The sequence below is a fragment of the Arachis duranensis genome, chromosome 2 (assembly GCF_000817695.3).
Source record: "Arachis duranensis cultivar V14167 chromosome 2, aradu.V14167.gnm2.J7QH, whole genome shotgun sequence".
Lineage (NCBI taxonomy): Eukaryota > Viridiplantae > Streptophyta > Magnoliopsida > Fabales > Fabaceae > Arachis > Arachis duranensis.
This window is the reverse complement of record NC_029773.3, coordinates 68,461,412-68,485,832: the sequence shown is the minus strand read 5'-3', so window position 1 is coordinate 68,485,832 and position 24,421 is coordinate 68,461,412. Positions and strand designations below refer to the sequence as shown.

The following is a 24,421-nucleotide window of genomic DNA, read 5'->3' as shown; positions in this document are numbered from 1 at the left end:
GTCTTCAAAAGCATAAACATTTTCAATATTCATATCGTACGCATATATTGATTCCTATTTTTTTTTTTGGACGTGCATTGATTCTTAATTAAATTCAATTATTTCACTTTCCAATATTTATTATCTTTTAAGGATGTGACATATATGCACACACATCCCAATATTGTAAACTAATTAAACTCTTATTTTTGTTTTGACATAAAATAATCAAATTTCACCCAACTAGGCCCAACCCAATAATTTTTTGTAAGAATAAATTTCAACCAAAATCCAATATTTTCACTCTCCACACTAACACCATCTAACTCAGCATATTTATATTTGATCTCTTAGGCATGTTTCTAATTATTAAAAAAAGGATTTTTTATTTAAATAAATAAAAAAATATATTAATTATCAAAATAAATAATTTTAAAAATATTTACTGTTTTGTATTTCCAATCATATCTCGTTTACACTGTAAACGAGATGACATTGTACGTATCTCGTTTACACTGTAAACGAGATAGATGGAGTTGTGTCCCACCGGCTATAAAAGGATATGTAATCTTTGGTATTCTTCACAAACTTTTCGTATCATATTTCTCAGAAATACAAGGCATTAATGGCCAGTATAATCCGTACATAGTTGTGATTGTGTATCCCAATTGCCGCATGAGAAACGGCGACAACGGGGTGACATTTTAAGTGCGAGAATCCGATATTATTTTGCACTCAACATGTGAATACGTTGTCAGATTTGAAGAGTTTGATACTGAGCAAGCTTGGTGGTACAGAAGCGAGAGAAATCGGAAGGGTGGCGTATAGGTTACTGGCCACTATGGGTAATGGAGTCTTCCAATTTCGACTATTCCGACTTCAAGGGAACGAGCATGTGCGAGTGATGTTCAACATACATGGGAGGATCATAGTGGAGCAAGCAATGGAACTGTTTGCAGAGGTTGGACACAGTGGGAGGGTCCATCCGTACACTCGACCTATGTGCAGGATGACCGACCTCTCGCACCACCGCTGATGATTGGATTTTTGTGTGGTTTAGAATTCACAAATAAATTCTCGTTGCAAGTATAGCTTCTAAACTAACTAAAATCCTTTCATACAAAAAATTGGTTGTCACAAGTAACAAATCCTATAAAAATAATAACCGAAGTATTCAAATCTGGGGTCGTCTCTCAAGGAATTGCAGGGAAGTGTGCTTATGATTGGTTATGAAAAAATATATTTTTGGAATTTTTAAATGTTGAACAAGGAATGTAAATGATAATAAAATAAACTAATAATTAGGAAAAGGTCTTGGCAAGGTTTGGTGGTCAAGGATCTCTATCCTTATCACTAACCACAACATGAGAATTGACAAGGATCAATCACATTAAATCATCATCTAACTAGTAGTAAAGAAAAGTTAAATGAGCTATACCAATCCAAGTCCATAAGTCCTAGCTCTCCACCAATTCAATTAGTGAGAACTAGATTTAATAGCTCCCAATCATCAATTACTTGGACATTAGTAACTCAAGAGTTCCTAATTTACCATCCCAAGCAAAGAACATAAAAGTCTAATTTATGATCCTCCCAAGCATTTCATCAAATACTTGAAAGGCACAAAATAAAAATAAGAAAAATTAATAAGAGAATATTAAATCCAAACAACCTATTGAAAGCATCAATAACACAAATTGAAGAAAGTAATCATAAATATAAAATACTTCAAATTGCATTAAATAGAAAATCAAATCTAACATGGAGTTCAAAAACCAAATTGAAAAAATAAACAAATCAACAAGAGAAATAAATAAACCAAAGTACTAGAATAATTAAAGTAGAAGAGAAACTAAATTAAAGGAACATTGAACTTGGATTTGAGTAGAAATAAATCTAAAACTAAGAAAAATCATAATCTCTAGAAACTACATCTAAAAATCTCAAATTATGTCAATGAGAAGTGATGTCCTTCATTCCTCCACTTTGCAGCCTCTAATCTGTGTTATCTGGGCTGAAAACTGGGTCAAAAACAGCCCAAAAATTGTTGGGGGCGATTTCTGATACGTAAAGCACGTGGCTCATGTGCACATACGCGTCATGTACGCATACGCGTCACTGAACTTTCGCACAATCCACGCGTACGTGTGCTTTGCACGTGCGCGTCCCTAAATGCGAGGTCAACTATAACAAATTGTATATCGTTGCGAAGCCCCGGATGTTAGCTTTCCAACGCAACTAAAACCGCCTCATTTGAATTTCTGTAACTCATGTTATGATCGATTGAGTGTGAAGAGGTCAGGGTTGACAACTTTGCAGTTCCTTCAGCTTCTTGTATTTCTTCCACTTTTGCATGCTTCCTTTCCATCCTCTAAGCCATTCATGCCCTGTAATCTCTGAAAACACTTAACATACATATCACGGCATTGAATGGTAATAAGAGATGATTAAAATTAGCTAAATTAAGACCAAAGAAACATGTTTTCAATCATACTTATTCATACAATTTGCATACTTATTCATACAGATTGATAAACCACTATTTTATAGTTTATCTTGTGCTAAATTGAGTGGTATTTATCAATTTTCTGCATATTTATTCATACAATTTACATGGTCTTACAAATCCTTCCCAATGTTGTTTTATGATTGAAATCTTGCTTCCCGAGCCCATACCTTGTGTATTTTTTATTCCTCTTTTTACCATTCGATGTCGTGATCCGTGTGTTAAGTGTTTTCAGGTTTTATAGGGCAGGAATGGATTAGAGAATGGAAGGGAAGCTTGGAAAAATGGAAGAAACACAAGAAAATAGAGGAGTTGACCAGCGAGGACCGGCGCGCACGCGTACCTGACGCGTACGCGCAAATTGGCGCCTTCCCTATGGACGCGGACGCACACCTGCCGCGGACGCGTGACATGCGCAGAGGATCATCGACGCGCACGCGCCCTTGACGCGTACGCGTGACATGCACCACGTGTAGAAAATGCAGAAAACGCTGGGGGCGATTTTGAGCTGCGGCTGGACCCAGTTTTCGGCCCAAAAACACATACTAGAGTCAGGGGACAGCAGAGACTCAACACACATCCACACATTCATTCATTAATAGTTTTAGTTTTAGTTTTGAATCTGAGAGAGAAAAACTACTACTTCCTCTAGGGTTCTTCATATTCATAGATTGGAGTTTTATGCTTTTGAGTTGGATATTACAAAGAGTTACTACCTCCGTGAAGTCTTTATTATTCTAGTTTGTTTTCTATTCCTTTACTCTTTTTAATTTCCCATTTACCCTGTTCAGAGTTACAATTGGATATCCTCTATTTTGGAATTAATTAATGCAAGGATACTTTTCTATTTAACTTCTTTATTTTTTGATTATTTTCAATTGAGTTTAATTGCCATGTCTTCTTCCTACTCCCTTCACATGAATGCGAAATTGGCATCCATGTCAATGGAGTAGACTTTTAACTTGGCTTTGAGGTTGATTAATATTGGAGACTCTTGAGTTGAAAGACTCAAGAGTTAAATAATAATTGGAATTTGTTGGCTGGTTCCCTAGTCACTAACGCTAATCCTTCTTGAGGGAGAGGATTAGGACTTATGAATTGGGGTTAACTTAACTACTTGACTTTCCTTCATTCATTGAGGGTTAACTAAGTAGAAATAACCTATCATTATTTATCTTGGGAAATCCAACAAGGATAGAACTTCCAATTAATCTTCTCCAAGTCAAGGCCTTTATTTCAATTACATAAATCTCTTGTTAATTTACAATTATTTATTTGCCCATTTTCCAAACTCCAAATTTCTGAGAAAATCCCTAATCAATAATTCACACTCTCTAGCAACTCGTTGGGGGACGACCTGGGATTTTTACTCCCAGTATTTATTTCTAAATTTTGTGACAACCCTTTTAAATTGATACGCGAGCTTTTTATTGATTAAGAACCGTACTTGCAATGTTGATTTCTGAATTAAATTCTTAATTGACAATTTTCTGCACGTCAATTTTTGGTGTGAGAATAGTGGATAAAATCTACTCAATTAAGCATAAGATGTTCCACGAAATAGTGGTGCATCAAATCTCCCCACACTTAAACATTCGCATGTCCTCATGCTAAGCTCAAGAGAACTAAAAGAGTGAAGGTAAAATGGTAGAACTTATTCAATGCAACCTATCTATATGAATGCAACTACATGAAAAAATGATTCTACCTACTTGGTTAAAAGTAAATAAACCCTTCGAGAACAAATATGAACTGGATTTCACTAATTCAAATCATAAAAATGAAGTACAAATAGACTTGCAAGAAGAAGATAGCTCATGAAAGCTGGGAACAAGGAATCGAGCATTGAACCCTCACCGGAAGTGTATACACTCTAATCACTCAAGTGTTTAAGGCTCAATTCTCTCAATTAGACTAACCTTGCTTTCTAAGACTTGCTCTTTTTCTACCAATCAACAGAATTTTAATGCACAAATACACAAATCAATAGCTCTTTTAAGGATTGTAATGGGATCAAGGTCAAGGTAGGATTGTATTTGGTCAATTGAACTAAAATCTGAATCCTTAATTAACCTAAACTTCTCACCTAACTTAGGACAATACCATGTAATCAAAATGCAAAATCTAACTGTCCATTAACTATGTTTTCCACATATTCATGCATCCAAATTTGAGTACAGCTCATATGCATTGCTATCATTTACTTTGGGCATTTTGTCCCCTTTCATTATTTGCTCTATTTTTCTTTTCTTTTCCTCTTTTTTTTCTATTTTTTTGTTTCTTTTATTTTCTTTTATTTTTCTCAATACATATGATTAAAGTATTGAATGCAATAAAATGTGCTTAACATTCTTGTTCATATTTTCTCAAGAATACACAACACTCAAACCAAATGTTTCCAAACCCAACTTTTTCACACTTAAATCATGAGTACTTTCACTAGTCTAAGCTAACCAAAGATTCAAATTAGGGACATTATTGTTTTCCACTTAGAGTTAATGATGTGCTAAAGTAAAGAACAAAGGGAGTAAAATAGGCTCAAATTGGTTTGCAAAGGATAATGAAAGGGTAAGGCCATATGGGTATGTGAGCTCAGTGAAACAAGGCCTCAATCATGTAAGTGCATGCATACATCAAACAATGGAAATATAGAATTAAGCAAGACAAAGATCACAATTTTAGAGAGAACAACACACACCAAAAATAAAATATTGGTTGATAAGATGCAACCAATCAATTAGGCTCAAAATCTCACGAGTTTTGTGTGTTCGAGCTCTAAACCATGTTCCAAAATAATTTTTTTTCAAACAAGTTTAACAAAATTTTAATTCAAATTAGCAAAATGCTATAAAAAAAGTTTCTTGAAAAAGACATTATTACTTCAACCAAGCAGTAGTAGAGCATGCACAAAATCAAACAAACATGCAAATGTAACAACTAATTTAATAAAGAACACTAAACACTAGTGTTAAGACAGGAAGTAGTTACCCGTGGAAGTCGGTATTGACCTTCCCACACTTAGAGATTGCACCGTCCTCAGTGCATACAAAGATGTGCAAGTGGGCGGGTGGCTCCAGCTGAAGCATTTCTCTAAAGATTGTGCAGATGGACTTATTTGTTGCCCCATTGAGAAGCTTTTTCCTTTTCCTTCTCGGTGGCCATCCTAAAAGAAGAGAAAAAGGAAGAAAAGTAACCCAGAAACAAAGATAAGAAAACAAATGGAATATGGGTGGGTTGATGCCAAATAATGAGGATCTCAACTACATGGTAGCTACAACATGTGAGTGAGAAAATAGTAGAAGCAAATGGCATATCAATAGTGCAAAAATTGTAGCAATGGGGGAGAGAGTGTGGGTAATGAAAGACAATATAAGAGCATATCAATGCAAAAGGAATACAAGTATCATAAAAATTAGCATTGATGTATAATTAATAACACCCAACAGTTTAAAACAAGTCACGAAGCACCAAAATAATTCAAGAAAATATGCAACAGTTGAATAAGAACATTTAACACCAGGGATAAAATAGAAAATTATAAAAGAAGATAAAAACTTGAACAAAACTAAAGAGCAATGAAGGAAAGTATGCAAATACAATATGTAAAAGAGAAGGAAAGAGAGTAAGGAGGAGAAGGGAGGAGAGAAATTTGAAAGCTGGCGGCGCAAGCGACGCGCACGCATACAGTACGCGTACGCGTGCATGGAGAGAAAAGAAAGGGTGCGGAGGCGCACAGTGCGCAGACGCGTGGGTGGCCATGTGTGGAAAGGGACGCGCACGCGTCAGGGACGCGCACGCGTCAGGGACGCGCACGCGTCAGGGACGCGTACGCGCTAGTGATTTTGTGCCTCGAGCACAATACTAGCCCCAGTCCAGCATAACTCTCGGGTAAAATGAGGTTTTACGCCGATTTTCCCAACCACGCGGACGCGCCAAGGGCACGGATGCGTGGGTCGCCAAAAGTGGAAACGGCGCGCACGCGTATAGTACACTTGCGCATGGACGAGATTGTGCCTAAGGCACGTTTCTCGCCTAGCTCCCGCGCCACTCTCTGTTCAATCTAACTCATTTCACATCCATAAATGACGCGAACGCGCACTAGGCGCTGGCGCGTCGATCCCCATTTTTTTATAAATGCATAATGCATGTGAAGATGCAAAATAAATGAATGAATGGACACTAATAAAAATAAAACAAAATAAAACTAAGAATGAAAAGGAACGATCATACCATGGTGGGTTGTCTCCTATCTAGCACTTTTAGTTAAAGTCCTTAAGTTGGACATGTCGTGAGCTCCTTGTCATGACGGCTTGTGCTTGAACTCGTCCAGGAATTTCCACCAATGTTTGTACTTCCAGTAGCCTCCGAGGTCCCAAACTAGGCACATACAGCCTTCAAGCAAGTGACAAGTCCCCAAAAGTGTTGATCGCTAGAAAGAATTCCAAGGTCCCAAACCTTGCTTTTGCACCGGTCTTTGTGTTGATCATCATTGTTCCAACCAGGTGGCAAGCAATATGAATTCTCACTGAAGTGTCCAAACAACTTTCTAGACCTATTCAATTGAGCTCTACAGCAATCCTTGCAATGCAACTTGGAGCATGCAACCATAGTGAACCTTGCATGACAGCTCCTATCACTGACCATTTTTCTCTTACTCTTAAAGCCACAAAGAGCTCTAAGTTGACCATCCGTCTCAAGCAAACCATATTCAAGTGGGATTATAAAGCTTAGAGATAAGAGGTTTACCCACTTGAATGAAAGGATGGATGGTGATAGCTTGGGGAGAGGTATTTCCAATGGCTTTACAAGCTCCACTATCTTGTGCTCTTCTCTGAGTTTTTCCACCTCTTTGCAAGCCTCTTCAATTTCAACTGCACCCTGATCAAATTCTTCTAATTCTTCCCCATCACTCAAGTCATAAGTTGGAGTTTGAGAAAAGTCTACCTCCACATCATTTTTAGATTCACTTGGAGAAGGTTATTCAAAATCAAGGGGTTCAGTTGCGGATGCAAGTTCATCACTTGGAAGGCTTGACTCATGATCATCATCACCAAGGAAACTTGCCTGTTGATCTATTCTGTCCAATGCTTCATAAGAAACATGCCTTGGAGGTTATTCACTATCCTTCTCAACATCAATTTCAATCTTATTGGAGGAATACTCTATCATTCAAAATTCCCATGGAGGTACAGCGTCTCCTAAATCTTCAACCACTTCTTCCTCTTCAACTATTACGGCTTCCTCCACTTGTTCCAATACAAAGTCATGTTCCTCATTGTCCACTGGAGTTTCTAGGGTCTCCTTCATGTTACGCTCTTCATTAGATTCTCCACATGTAGCTATAGGAGTTCCTTGAGTGTCCAACTATTGGGAGGCTAATCGATTTACTACCTCGGTCAAGGCAGTCGTGAGTTCTAGTACCTTCTTATCCATCCTTTCTTACCCTTGAAGAAGTACATAAAGGGTTTCATTCATTGGAGATTGTGGTAGTTGGAAGGGTTCATCGCATGGGAATAATGGTTCATGATAGGAAGGTGGTTCTTCTTGATAAGGATAAGGAGATGGTGTATATTGAGGTGGTGATTCTAAGTATGGCTCATAGGGCTCTTGGTATGGTGGGTAAGAATTAGGGTCATATTGGGGTGTTTGGTGGTAAGGTGTTTGTGAGTATGGTGGTTCAAAATTATGTTAAGGAGGTGGTCCATAAGCATGTGGTGGTGGTTGGTGACATGTACAACTAGGACTACCACATCCATTCGATTGGTATGCATTAGGATTGGAGTTATACCGATATGAGACCGGAGGAGGTTGTTGCCAAGAGGATTGATCAAATCCTTGTGCCTCCTCCCATCTTTGATTGTCCCATCCTTGATGCATATTCTCATTGTAATCTCCTCTTCCTACAACATAATTATAACCAAACTCATCGCCAAAGGTATGAGAGTTCATAGTAGCTAAAGAAAATAAAAACAAAAACTAGCAAAAATAAGCAACTAATTCCTAAACTAACAAAAACTAGCAAACAAGCAAAAAAGCAAATATTTACAATAACCAATAATAAGGCACATGTTTGTGATGAGCGGATAATTTATACGTTTTTTGGCATTATTTTTATATAGTTTTTAGTAGGATCTAGCTACTTTTTAGTATATTTTTATTAGTTTTTAAGCAAAATTCACATTTCTGGACTTTACTATAAGTTTGTGTATTTTTCTGTGATTTCAGGTATTTTCTGGCTGAAATTGAGGGACCTGAGCAAAAATCTGATTCAGAGGCTGAAAAAGGACTGCTGATGCTGTTGGATTCTGACCTCCCTGCACTCGAAATGAAATTTTTGGAGCTACAAAAACCCAAATGGTGCGCTCTCAATTGCGTTGGAAAGTAGACATCTAGGGCTTTTCAGAAATATATAATAGTCCATATTTTTCCCAAGTTTAGATGATGCAAACTGGAGTTCAACGCCAGCTTTCTGCCATATTCTGGCGTTAAATGCTAGAAACAAGTTGCAAGCTAGAGTCAAATGCCAGAAACAAGTTATAAACTGGAATTTAACTCCAAAGAATGCCTCTACACATGAAAGCTTTAATGCTCAGCCCAAGCACACACCAAGTGGACCCGGAAGTGGATTTCTGCATCATTTACTTATTTCTGTAACCCTAGTAACTAGTTTAGTATAAATAGAACTTTTTACTATTGTACTAGGGAGCTTTTGGAATATCTCTGGACCATTGTTCACATTTTGGGAGGCTGGCCATTCGGCCATGCCTACCCTATTTTCACTTATGTATTTTCAACGGTGGAGTTTCTACACACCATAGATTAAGGTGTGGAGCTCTGCTGTTCCTCGAGTATTAATGTAAAGTACTATTGTTCTCCTATTCAATTCATGCTTATTCTTATTCTAAGATATTCATTCGCACACAAGAACATGATGAATGTGATGATTATGTGACACTCATCACCATTCTCACTTATGAACGCGTGATTGACAACCACTTCTGTTCTACATGAAAACAAGCTTGAATGTATATCTCTTGGGTTTCTAATCAACGATTCACATCGACTCCCCTCTAACAATGGGGCATCTGAATCCGAGATTAGAATCTTCATGGTATAGGCTAGAATCAATTGGTAGCATTCTTGAGATCCGGAAAGTCTAAACCTTGTCTGTGGTATTCCGAATAGGATCTGGAAAGGAATGACTGTGACGAGCTTCAAACTCGCAGCTGTAGGGCGTGGTGACAGACGCAAAAGGATAGTAAATCCTATTCCTACACGATTGAGAACCAACAGCTGATTAGCCATACGATATCTGTGCATGATATTTTTCATCTGAGATGAGCAATCCGACAGTTGATTAGCTGTACAGAAACCGTAGAGGACCATTTTCACTGAGAGGACGGGAAGTAGCCATTGACAATGGTGACACCCAACATACAGCTTGCCATAGAAAGGAGTATGAAGGATTGGATGAAGGCAGTAGGAAAGCAGAGATTCAGAAGGAACAACGCATCTTCATACGCTTATCTGAAATTCCCACCAATGAATTACATAAGTATCTCTATCTTTATTTTATGTTTATTTATCTTTTAATTATCAAAACTCTATAACCATTTGAATCCGCCTGACTGAGATTTACAAGATGACTATAGCTTGCTTCAAGTCGTCAATCTCCGTGTGATCGACCCTTACTCACGTAAGGTTTATTACTTGGACGACCCAGTGCACTTGCTGGTTAGTTGTACGAAGTTGTGAAAAAGAGTTGAGATTACAATTGTGCGTACCAAGTTGTTGGTGCCATTGAGATCACAATTTCGTGCACCAGTTTGCAATTCCCCGGCAACGACGCCATTTTGATGATCGGACTTTTGTGTGGTTTAGATTTCACAAATAAATTCTCGTTGCAAGTATAGCTTCTAAACCAACTAAAATCCTTTCATACAAAAAATTGGTTGTCACAAGTAACAAATCCTATAAAAATAATAACTGAAGTATTCAAAACTTGGGTCATCTCTCAAGGAATTGCAGGGAGGTGTGCTTATGATTGGTTATGGAAAAGTATATTTTTAGGGTTTTTAAATATTGAACAAGGAATGTAAATGATAATAAAATAAACTAATAATTAGGAAAAGGTCTTGGCAAGGTTTGGTGGTCAAGGATCTCTATCCTTATCACTAACCATAACATGAGAATTGGCAAAGATCAATCCCATTAAATCATCCTCTAACTAGTAGTAAAGGAAAGTTAAATGAGCTATATCAATCCAAGTCTAGAAGTCCTAGCTCTCCACCAATTCAATTAGTGAGAACTATATTTAATGGCTCCCAATTATCAATTACTTGGACATTAGTAACTCAAGAGTTCCTAAGTTACCATCCCAAGACAAGAACATAAAAGTCTAATTTATGATCCTCCCAAGCATTTCATCAAACACTTGGAAGGCACAAAATAAAAACAAGGAAAATTAATAAGAGAATATTAAATCCAAACAACTTATTGAAAGCTTCAATAACACAAATTGAAGAAATTAATCATAAAGATAAAATACTTCAAATTGCATTAAATAGAAAATCAAATCTAACATGGAGTTCATAAACCAAATTGGGGAAATGAATAACTCAACAAGAGAAATAAATAAACCAAAGTACTAGAACAATTAAATTAGAAGAGAAACTAAATTAAAGAAACATTGAACCTAGATTTGAGAAGAAATAAATCTAAAACTAAGAGAAATCCTAAAACCTAGAGAGAGGAGAGCTCTCCTCTCTAGAAACTACATCTAAAAACCTCAAATTATGTCAATAAGAAGTGATGTCCTTTATTCCTCCACTCTGCAGCCTCTAATCTGTGTTGTCTAGTCTGAACACTGGGTCAAAACAGCCCAAAAATTTCTAGGAACGATTTGTGATACGTACAGCACGTGGCTCATGCGCGTGTACGCGTCATGCACGCATACGCGTCGCTGAACTTTTGCACAATCCATGCGTACGTGTGCTTTGCGCGTGCGCACCACTAAACGCTAGGTCAACTATGACAAATTGTATATCATTGCAAAGTCCCAGATGTTAGCTTTCCAATGCAACTAGAACCGCCTCATTTGGACCTTTGTAGCTCAAGTTATGATTGATTGAGTGTGAAGAGGTCAGGGCAGACAGCTTTGCAGTTCCTTCAGCTTCTTGTATTCCTTCCACTTTTACATGCTTCCTTTCCATTCTCTAAGCCATTACTGCCCTGTAATCTCTGAAAACACTTTACACACATATCACGGCATTGAATGGTAATAAGAGAGGATTAAAATTAGCTAAATTAAGACCAAAGAAACATGTTTTCAATCATAGCACAAAAATCAGGAAGGAAAATGTAAAACATGCAATTTACATGAATAAATGTGAGAATAGTGGATAAAATCCACTCAATTAAGCATAAGATGTAGCCCAAAATAATGGTGCATCAACCGCCCATTCATGTCGTCGTTCTAGTGGATGAGGCGAAGGAGGGCGAGGAGGAGTCGGACGAGGATTACATGGCGGACAGTGGTTATAGAGAATCGTTCGGGGGGTTGGTGGAGTGCATAGTTGTCTGGCATCCACCATGTCTCAAGACCATCGTCAGCTAGACAGCAGTCTGATATGTTGGGTCATCTTGCCGTTGATACAGTCCAACCCCTCTGTCAGCATTCCAGTTTTGCAAGGTGCAGTCCAGGCGAGCTACCACTTCAAGCCATCCTACAGAAAGGTGTGGTTGGCCAAGCAGAAGGCAATTGCACAAATCTATGGGGATTGGGAGAAGTCGTACAATAAGGTTCCCAAGTTGCTTCAGGAACTGCAGAGCTATTTTTCTGGTACCATTTGTGACCTCCACGTCAAACCATTCTACAATGCACAACTGCTTGTACGTGACTGCAGTATGTTCGACAAGGTATTTTGGTCTTTCCCGTCATGTGTAGAAGCCTTCAAGTATTGCAAGCCCTTTGTCTCTGTAGATGGGATGCATCTGTATGGCAGGTATGGTGGTATGTTGCTTATTACGGTGGCGCAAGATAGGAATAGCAACATCCTGCCTATTGCATTTGTCATTGCAGAGTCCGAGAGCACGGAGTCATGGTCGTTCTTCCTAACTAATCTGAGATGCCACGTCACCCCATAAGACGGCCTGCTGGTTATCTCTGACAGATCTCAAGTTATCAAGGCAGCGCTTAGCTCCGATGACAGTGGTTGGCATCCCCTAGAGCCTACCATGCTTACTATATCAGACACATGGCTGCGAACTTCATGACACGGTTCAAGTCAGCCGAGGGCAAGAGGTACCTCATTAATGCTGCTTATAGTCCAAGCAAGGCCGGTTACGAGTGGTACATGGATGCATTAAGAGGAGTCTCACCTACCATGGTTGACTGGGCTACTCGTTTTAGGAAGGAGATTTGGCTACAACATTGCGACGGCAGGCGTCGATTTGGCCATATGGCGACAAATCTATCCGAGTGCATCAATGCAGTGTTGAAGGGCACCCAGTACTTGCCAATATCTGCCATTGTGCGCATCACGTACAAGAGATTACAGAAGTTATTCGTGACGAAGGGTAGAGAGGCGCAGTCATAGCTCGCTGCTGGATGCCGATTCTCACAGAGACTATTGGCCGCCATAGAGAATAACAGAAAAGGGATACTGAAGATGCGTGTCACTCACTGCGACAGGCGGGCATTGGTGTTTGTTGTAAAGGAGCTTGAGCCGTTTGAGGGATGGGGGGCGGTTCCTTCCGTGTTCGGCTATCGAAGGACATGTGTGACTACGGTTTATTCCAGTCACTCCACTATCTGTGCCGTCACGCACTAGCTGGGTGTGCCGCTGCTAGCATTGAGTAAGGCCCGTATGTTCATCCTGTGTACAAATAGGAAGTTGTTTTCAAGGTGTACGAGATGGAGTTTTCTCCTATCCTAGACGAGTCGATGTGGGCGGAGTGGCATGGGACTAGGCTATGTCCTAACCCATCAATGCGTCGGAAGGTAACTGGAAGGCCCGTGTCCACCAGATTCCGGAATGACATGGACGAGACCGAGCGGCATGAGAAGCGGTGTGGCCTGTGTAGTAAACACAGTCATGCCCATGGGTGATGTATAAGTCTCACTAGTGTCGTATGTTTACCGAAGTTGGCATGTGTTGGTCTTTTTTTATGTAGTGTGTTGTCAAATGTTGCAGTGTTAATGTACGTAAAACTGTTAAAGTTCTAACCAAAGTTTTAATGAGAAGTAATCACTTTATGAGATGTTGGTTTTTTTTTTAAAGGAACAGTAAGCATAAACATAAATGCAAATAAGAAAGAAGACGAATATAAATAACAATATACACAAACAAAGTACCACTAATATTCAGTCCAAGTTAAATCCGAATCTACATACCATACACCTAAATAATGAAAAATACATACATAGTGTAAATCAAACTACAGTACAGACAATACTACAAGTCCTATCTCTGGGTTGGATCCTGGTAGTGACGCCTGTGTCCAATGCCACATGGGGGAGGCTGAGCCTATCACTGAGGTTAGGCCGGTCGAGGATCTAGGCCCATGGCTGCAGGCTCCGGCTGACTGTGAGGATGATACGTCTACATCCCTCCGGACGATGAACCCGTGGCAAACTGGTGTAACTGAAGCTGAGTCTGCGGATGAGGAGCTATGGGTGAGGTCACTTGAGGCTGGGACTGGGTCAGGTACATGCCATAGTCGTGGGAGAGGGGAGTCGCGTACTGGCTGCCTGGCCGAAGTCCCGTCTCGTATGACCCAGCAGATGAGGGTGATATATGAGGCATCCAAGACGAGGTCTGGGCAGGAGCTTATGGGTGATGGTCCTCCGTGATGCCAACCTCTCTGCCTGTGCAAAATGTCTCGGCTAACCTATTCATGACGGGTTCCTGCATCGTGTATAGGAAAGCATCGTCGAGCAGAATCTCATCAAGGAAGACATCATCCTTATGCTGGGTCCAGGATGGACCTCCCTCATGCAAACCGGGTGGTGATGTATCCCATGCTGGCTGAGACTGATGCCCACCAGATCTGGATGAATGCCGCGCTCCGAGGTGTGAGGGAGGGAGAGGAAGTGCATGAGTCGGTGCTGTAGGTGGAACGTCACCGTGAACTGGTAGATCTCCGTAATCCTCGTGACGGTGGAACTCCACCTCCTCCTCCGAGTCTGCGTCACCCCTAGCCTGTTGAGGCCTGACCCTCTCCCTCTGGACGGGCTCACCTGGGCGACGCTCCCTTCTAGTTGGTTAGCGAGTGTCCTCTCTGACCTCCCTCACACGTCTCCTCTGATCCGGCACGCCCCTCAGAAGGGTCAGATCGTCCCTCGGCTAACTGGCAGTAGGCTGCACGTCGGGGGGCAACTCCACCAACCTGGGGTCTTCCAAAACCTCCTGGCCGGATAGATGCCTCCCACGGCAAGTCTCGCGCCACCAATCGTAGTACTCAACGGTCGGCCTAGTATCGACTGTATAATGAACTGTGATCCTGCGACCATGCTCGAACCTCTGCCTCCAACCGTCGTACCACTGTTGGAGTCGTTCCGGCCACCAAACATCCTCACCGCGATCAGTGGTGGTCAGATACCTGATGTTAAACACATTAAATAAATAAGATAGTCTCACTATTAGATGCACAAACAACAACCAACGTATAACTTTGAAGAAACTAACCACGTTCATACTTGTCAAGATTCACTAAAATTCCTGGCACTGGCTACTCCCTATTGAACTGCCGTTTCACCCGATCGACGTGGTAAAACATGAGAATGTTAAAGCAGACTATAGGAACGGCCGACAACCAAGTACCCCACTCGTCCTCCTCATAGAACCAATATGGGCACAAACCTTGCAGTGTAGGGTCGTCGTACACCCTCCATGCAAATTGAATAAAAAAATGTTTAACAAAATACCAAGTATTACAACACAGCACTTTGAAGGAAATATCAAAATATTTAATTTCATGACTTACCTCACGAACCATAACCGGTCGATGGATACCCTATACTGCAAGACCCTGGACTGGTGCTGGTCTCTACTCTGCTGCTGCAATCCAACCAATCTGAAAGTAACAAAGACATATACAACTTCTTAAGTTACAACCAATGCGAATTAACAACAAAGTTTAACATGAAACGAAAAAGTAATATTTTGATACCTGGCAGCTAGCGGGTACTGGTAGACTCCTCTATCCGGTGGACACCACTGAGAAAATCTCTGGAACATCTAACTCATCAGCAGCGGAGTGCAACCGGCGATATTCGTGACTCCCCGCTGTGCCACCAAACAGAGTGACTGATAAGTCCAGGCCAGCACAACAGAGCCCCATGATAACGCCCTACACTCTGCGAAGTCCCAGAGAAGTGGCAGCCACCGTACGTGCACCAGGTTGTTGGACTTGTTTATCAGCAGATACCCTCTGATCAGTAACATAATGTAACATCGAGCATACTGTCAGAAGGTCTCAGGATCGTCGGTGGGGGGCATCTGTCGGACACACTCACGCAACCAGACCAGCTTCAGCGTGAATGACTCCTTCCTATGTGCCGCCTGCTGTGCCACCACCGAAAGCTTGGCACCAAGCAGCTACTCCACCATCACCCACATCTTAGTGTTAAAATTAGTGGATTTTATCAACTATCCTCATGCTTACCTATATAATTTCCATGTTTTTAAGTTTCCTTCTGAATTTTGTGTTATGATTGAAAACATGCTTCCTATGCCTTTAAATTACTAATTTTGAATCCTATCGTATTACCATTCGATACCGTGATGCGTTTGTTGAGTGATTACATGATTTATAGGGCAGGAATGGTACAGGAGATGACGAGAAAGCATGTTAAAGTGGAAGGAACACAAGAAATTGAAGATTTGAGCAGCTGGGACCGACGCGCACGCGTGGCTGATGCGTGCGCGTGACCAGTAGCGTTGTCCACTGTCGCGTACGCATGACTGATGCATACGCGTGACCACTGCACAGTCCAGGTGACACGTACACGTGGCTGACCCATACGCGTGACGAGCATCACGTGCTGCAATTACAGGAATTCGCTGGAGGCGATTTCTGGGCTGATTTTTTGCCCAGTTTCAAGCCCGAAAATGAAGACAATAAGTTGAGAATGGAGCTGGGACAGAGACACTTACACTTTAGCTTAGTTTTTGAGTTTTGAATTCTAGTGAGAGAAACTCCTACTTCTCTCTAAGGTTTTTGGTATTCTTAGCTTTTGCTTTCTGTTGGATCTTGAGAGAAACTGCTGTTACCTTCAATTTTAGTCATTTTTCTTATAGTTTTCTTCTTTAATTTCTTTAGTATTCTTTTCAATTTGGTTACTTGAATTCATGTTTAGATTTTGTTACTCTTGAATTTTATTATTGCATTGAGTAATTTCCATATCTATTGTTTTTGCTTGTTTGTTATGGCTGATTATTGTTCGTGGTAATTTGGATTGAATTATTTTATCATTTTTATCATGTCTTTTATTTGCACCCACCAAGTGTTTGAGGAAATGTCATCCATGATAATGGAGTAGATTTTCTTGCTTGGTTTAGGGGTTGAGTAATTGGAGCCACTTGAATTGTTATACTCAAGTGTTAATTGGTAATTAGAAATTGCTAACTAGCTTGAACCTCACCAACTCTAGTTCTTCTCTATGAAGTGACTAGGACTTGTGAGCTAAAGTTAGTGGTGTTCACTTGAATTTCCTTCAATTGTTAGAGGATAACTAAGTGAGAGCAATGAGCTTTACCATCACACTTGGAAAAGACAACGAGCAGTGACGGATCCAGAAAATTTTGATAATGGAGGTGAAATATATATAACATGATAATAATTTTTATAATAAAAATATTACGTTTACATAAAAAATTAGCTATTAAATTATCTACTATAAATTTGTGTATAAATGCATATATCATTTAACTTATTTTTAATGTATATTTTGTATTTTAAGATTTATTCTTTACAAGTGATTATTTTATGTATATGTAGTATAATTATTGTTATAATTATATTTTGTTATTGTAAAATATGATTAGGTTTCAAAATATCTAATTACAAATTAAAATACTAAAATAGTAATTTAAATAATAACATATAATTTAAAATTTAATTTTTTATATTTCATATTTTAAAACCTTGACAATATAATTAAAATATTTTTTTCTATATCTCGTTAAACAATCATTTAAAACTCAACTTTCATACAATTAGCTCTTGATGATATTATTTATAGTTGAAAAAGTTTATTTAATTAGTGTAGTTATTCTGAACAAAAAAAACTAAAGCTAATTTTAAAAGAAGAAATACAAATGAATAGATAATATTCTTTCGAGACGATTTCTAAGAAAGAACATCAATCTTATTTAAATTTGAAACTTGATCATTATAATGGACATCTAATATGGCGTTCTTAAATTGGCTATCAAGTATCAAAAGTTGAATAAAAAATTATTGTGGGTCAAATTTAATAATTTAGTGAGGACAAATAAATATTATTATTATATACTACTCAATAAAATTCCAAATTGTAGTGGGGGCGCTTGCCCCACACCCTAAAGAGTGGATTCGTCCCTGACAACGAGGATAGAAATTTCGATTCTCGCCCCTAACCAAGGCTTTTTACATTGATTAATTATCAACTTTTGCTAGTTATATATTGCTATAATTTCTAGTTATTTATTTTTCTTGTCCTTCACTTCAAAAAAAAAACCTCCAGAAAATCCTAACCAATAATTTTCATCTTGTGTCAACTTCGAGGGAAAACATCCCGAATTCTACTCCCAGTTATTTATTTCATTTGTGACACATTTTAACTTTGATTAGCAAAAATTTCGTCAGTTAAGACTGTACTTGCAACGTTGATTTGGAAAAATACTTTTGATAATTTTTGACCGGCATTTATCCGCTTATCAATAAATTCAATGAGAAAAAGAGATTCATATTGATAGAAGCATCCATTTTCAAAAATGCCAACCTTAGAGTTTCTTATCTTGAACTTCATCAAAAAGATCACCACAGTTGCTCCTAGGTTAGCTTGGGTTTGAATAAGAAAGACCTTCTGTGCCTCAAAAAGTTTTGCATTTGGTAGCTTATCTTCGTAAAAAATAAGCGATAGTCTATTTGACAAAGAAGGAAAAATGTGTGGAGGATATTAGTATGACAAAATCAAAAGGACAAAAAATCAAGAAAGAGAGATCCTACACATCGATGATGATGTCAGCATGATTAAAAGAAAGAGCAGAGGAGAAAGAAGTTGCCAGGACGATTTATGACAACATTAATAGTGGCAACCTATAATATGTAAGAACTATGAGTGTTTAAGGATTTGGTTAGTTTGAGTTTGGAGAAAAATAAGAACCAAATCGATTAAATTTTAATGTGTTCGAATTGGTTTGGATATGAGATTTTCTGTAAGTAAACTCAAACCAATTCGAATCAATTAAATTTGAATTAGATTGATTCATCATATACTCGATTGAAAATAAAGATTAGAAAAATATTTTAAAAGTATTAAAAAATATGTAAATAATATATAATAATAAAAAAATAAAATTATACTTAAATAAATATCATAATTTAGGTAAAAAAGTATATATATTATTATATTTTATTTTTTTAAAATTAATTTAAAGTTAAACGAATATTCAGTTTGATTCGGATTCTACAATTCTATAATCAATATCAAAATTAATTAAAATCAGGTTTAATCGAATTTGACTCACTTATATCTAATTCGATTAATAAGAGGCCAATTATAGTATACAGATTTTCATATATCGATATTCTCTTAGAAAGGTATCATGATGACACGTGTAACAATGTTGGTAGGTAGGGAAACAGTTTACAAATATGATTCAGAGAGCTTAAGAGCTTATGGGAGGATTTAAAGGCAAGTCATGTTGCTGACATTGGCTTGGATGTAGTGAAAGTGGATCTTTGAATGTATTGGATTGTGATATTGGGCCTCGAAGTATTGGATTGTGATACTGAGCCTTCTTAAATAGTTTTTGAACCATTTTTTTTAGCAAAGATAAAGAAATTCAAATTCGCAACCTCTTAGATGAATATGAGGAGACTATGCAATTTGAGTTATAACTCATTGGCAATATATAGTTAATTTTGAACATACCAATAATATGATTGAAATAGTTATTATTTAAACTGAATTGAATTATCTCGATTAATTATTTTTAAAAGTTTTGAATTTTGAAAATAATTTTGTTTTTTAATTAATAGTTATGTGGTGTAATATATATCTCTGCATGCATGTGTGAACATTTAACGAAGAAAGAAGAAGATCAATATTTTAACAAAAATAATAGTTAATCTTTTCGAAAGAAAAAGACGGCAAAATAAACTTATTTTTTATGTCATAAATATTATAATAAAAATATATTTTTTAATCAATATTTGTTTATTGTAATGAGGAGTATAATAATTGTTTAAAGATACAAAATTGTAATAATTGTAATAAGTAGTATAATAAAAAATTTTTGAATTTGTTTCAATTTTTAAATTATTTTTTAAAAATATATATTTAATGTTGAGTACTTTTTATTTATTTTAAAATATTGAGGACAGAATTTTTTTGACAATGTGTTCAAAAATCGAGAGTAATTTAGGAAATTTTTTCATATTTATTTGATATTATTTATAATAAGTTTACCAACTTTAAAATTAATCAAATTAAACAAAACTATTTTTATTAAAATAATTCTATTAACCACAAAAGTTTTATTATTAAAAATAATAATCGCAAATGTTAAAAAATGAATTTTTGGTATTTTTACTTAAATAAATTAAATTTCATATTTATATTTGCATGTATTTGTTTAAAAGCATTTATATATTTTTTTTTACCACTAAGTGCGAGAAAAAAAATATTCATAACTAACTTTGGCCCATGCAAATTATAAAAATCTTAGAAAAAAATATAAAGTTAATTGAAAAAAAATAAAATAATAGATCTTTATATGCTATTTAGTTTATGTTTTGGGTTTATATTTTTATGGTATGTAGGAAAATAGCAAGCTCACCGTATAACAAATTTTATTAATATTAAATTAAGACGTTTTAGTTATAAATTTCATTTTCATATGTTACAAATTATTTATTATTTAGTATAATTATTTGTTTGAAAACTTATTTAATTGTTTTGTTACTAAATATTTATTCAAAAGTTGAGAATTTTTTATAATTGCTAAATAAAAAATTCATATGTTTTATTATATTCTGGAAGAATATTATCATCAACTCTATAACAATTAAGTATGGAGATAAATATATCTCTAAAAAAATAATCTAATCATGTTTTAAAACTACAAGAAATATAAGTTTTGTTATCTTCTTCTTTATCATAATTTTTTCAACAAAAATTTTATAAGAATATTTAAATAACTATTTAAAAAATACACACAAAAAATAGACAAAAATTTGATAATATATATATATATATATATTTTTAAAAGTATTATTGATTGTTGACAAAAGAATCATAAAAAATATACTTAACAAAAAGTTACAAAATTTTAAGGATAAAAATATCTCATTTTGCTAATTATGCTTGCAAAATACTGCATTAAAATTTAATTTTTAAAATATTTTTTGAGAATACATATTTAATTATTGATATTTTTGTTGCTTTTTTAAATTATTTGAGAATATTTTTATTAATAACAAAAATAGAGATAATAAATATAGATCAGAAAACAGAGATAATAAATATATATCAAAAAAATAGAGATAATAGATATAGATCAAGAAATAGAGATAACAGATATAGATCGAAAAACAGAGATAACAGATATAGATCGAAAAATAAAGATATAGATTGTTTTTTTTTTTGGAAAGGAAGTGTGTGCGAGTTGTTTATTTCAAGAATAGGTTGGATCGAACTAACTGCACTTTTTTCTTTATATATATAAATAGAAAAAAGTGCATGAGATATAAATCAGAAAATAGAGATAACAGATATAGATCGAAAAACAAAAATAACAGGTATAGATAAAAAAATAGAGATAAGATCGAAAAACAGAGATAACAAATATAGATCAGAAAATAGAGATGATAGATATAAATAAAAAAGAGATAATAGATATAGATCGGCATTTTTTAGGCCATAATGATTTATTATACTATCTTTGTTTATGAAGATGCAGGTAAGTTTGTCTCGTTAAAACTTCTTCAAGCAAAACTCTTTTTGGAAAAAATCTTGTGAGTAGGAAAAAGAGTACAAGCATATCCCTGTCTTTTAGTTATAATATTGCTTTAAAGAAGAAATATTTCAAGAGTTAGGTAGCATTGTACCATCTAGAGATTCGAAAGATTTTTATTTCTCATTTCTCCACACACGGTGTCAATTGTTCTGGTAGAGGTTGACCGGTGTATAACTCGTCTGTCGATAAATACTTGTAAGCTTTCCGTCAGGATGAGGTATACGTCACCAATGAAAGAACAATGACGTCGATACTTGCAAAAGACACTTCGACAATTAGTGTTATGTACGTGTCACTCCAAAATAAATTTAAAAAATATCTATAAATTTATATGGATTTACATTTTTATCATAGAAGGACACTTAATAAGATTATCCATATTGGTAAACACCTAAATAAGATCCATTCTGATTTAAAGTTTTCGGCTGTTTATGTTCTCTTTGGGATATAAACCTTATCGAGCTATAAAGTATAAACTGCCTTTTTTTTGTGTGTGTATTATAAGTTTATAACCCCCATGTTTATTACTTAGATGCCTTGCGTTTCATTTTGTGTTTTATGGACGAGGATGCGTGTTTGGTGTCGAGTTTTTGGTCGTTATTTTGTTTTTTCTATTATAAAATGCAACCGGAGCGGTTACGTAGAAGCCCAAAGGCCCAAACTAGACACACTAAAAAGTAAAAACTGAGAGCAGTCTAGTCTGGTCCATCACCGTCCCACAACTGCCAGTCTGCCACAGCCTGCGCACTAACTGTCTGTGACACAGCCCACTATGCTCCCTCCCTCAACGCCCTGTCACTGTCCCAAAACCCACGAACACACCCGCCACGCTCACAAGTCACAACCACCACCACCATCACCGTTCACCACCACCACAACACCAAATGTCAACCCCCAAAGTCACCCACCCAATTCACTTAGTAATAATAACACCTCAACACCAAACAAACATAACCACCCCAACCCCAAACTCACGCAGCCAAATACCCTAACCAACCATAAATAACTCGTAAGTCACAACCCTAACACACAATTCACATCACCAATGGCCTCCTCACCCACACCCACACCCACACCCACACCCTCATCTCCAAAACTAATTGCTCCAATTACCACCATAACCGCTACCACAACCACAACCACAACAACAAACACCACAAACGACGCCGTTTCGCCCACCAAGAAACCCCAACCGATTCCATGGACTCACCAGGAGACCGTTAACCTGATCAGGGCGTACCAGGAGAAATGGTACGCCTTGAAGCGCGGCCCGCTCCGGGCCAACCAGTGGGAAGAGGTCGCCGTCGTCGTCGCCGCCCGCTGCGGCTACGACTTTAACCATCCTTGCAAGTCCGCCGTCCAGTGTCGCCACAAGATGGAGAAGCTCCGCCAGCGCCACCGAGCCGAGAAGAAGCAACATCTTCTCACCACCTCCCGCGTCCCTGCCCGTGCCACGTGGCAGTATTATGGCCTTATGGATGAGCTGGAGCGTGGCCCAATGCCGATCTCCGCCCGGCCCATAACCTCCATGGCGCCTACGGGCGGCAACGACGAGTACGGTAATTACGGAAGTTTCGATCAAAATGACGATGATTTCATTGAGGAAAATGAAGAAAGGGAAAATTATATAAAATCAAAGAGTATTAATTATCTTCTTAGCAAGAAACCCTCAATGAACAAGTGTAGTGGGATTTTGAGGGATCGTGTTCCAAAAGGATTGTGGAGATTTGATGATGCTGACTATGATGATGATGATGTTAATTATCTTGATGATGATGATGATGATGATGATGATGATGGTAATTGTGGTGGTGGTGGTGGTGACGAGAGAGGAGTGGTAATGGTGGATGAGAGGGCTTTGGTTTCGGGTTTGAGTACAGAGATAAAAGACTTCACTGAGAGGTTCATTGGGATGGAGAATTTGAAGATGAGGATCGTGAAGGAAACTGAGAGGCGGAGGTTGGAGATGGAGAACAGGCGGATGGAGATGATCCTTGAGTCGCGGCAGCGGACCATTGATTCGATTGGGAGGGTGTTCGGGTCATCCAAGAGACTCAAGATGAGTGAAGGAAGCTGAAGGTTTCATCTCATTTTTTTAGTCTTTTGATTTTTTAGTGCCAGTTAAATTTTTTTGTCCTTGTCACTATATCTTGTTATAGACTTATAGGATCATTTACTTGAGTGCCCAGGAAGAGGCTAGCTTTGCAATTAGTGCATTGTTCTTCATGCAGAGTTGTTTTCCACTACTGTAAGAATTTAGCTCCTAAGGATGGTTGATTAGTCTGCACAATGTGCAATATAATTATATCATCATGATGAAAATAAAAATAGTAAATAATAAATCTTTTTGCATAGCTTGCTGTTAGTTAATTGTTATTATTTATATTTTTTCCGTGGTTGCTCAAAGTTCTCATGTTTTTGGGTATGAGTTGGTTATAGTGACCTAATGTGGAAAGACTGTTTTGCTGCTTTTGCTGTGGTTGCCGTTGTTAGTTATAGCACAAGTAGCATTAGTTTCTCTTCGGCATTTTCCTTTGTTACACATTGATCATGATCTTCAACGTATGCATGTTTCATTTGTTTTGTTTGGAGAAAATCTTTGATGAATGAAAGACTAGAAGCATGAATATTGCAAAGTAAAAGTTTCGCTAAACGAACACTTACTGTGTTCTGTCATTGTTGTAAATTTTCTTATTTTCATTTGTAG

At 37.3% G+C, this 24,421-nt stretch overlaps 1 protein-coding gene across 1 annotated transcript; it reads left to right on the top strand.

The window, feature by feature from the left end:
• The first annotated feature begins 22,415 nt into the window (after window positions 1-22,415).
• LOC107474774 (uncharacterized) lies at window positions 22,416-24,068 on the top strand. The gene has a single exon (XM_016094412.3). It carries the CDS (start codon window positions 22,760-22,762, stop codon window positions 23,789-23,791), a length of 1,032 nt encoding a protein of 343 aa, XP_015949898.1. The 5' UTR covers window positions 22,416-22,759; the 3' UTR covers window positions 23,792-24,068.
• The last annotated feature ends 353 nt before the right edge of the window (window positions 24,069-24,421 follow it).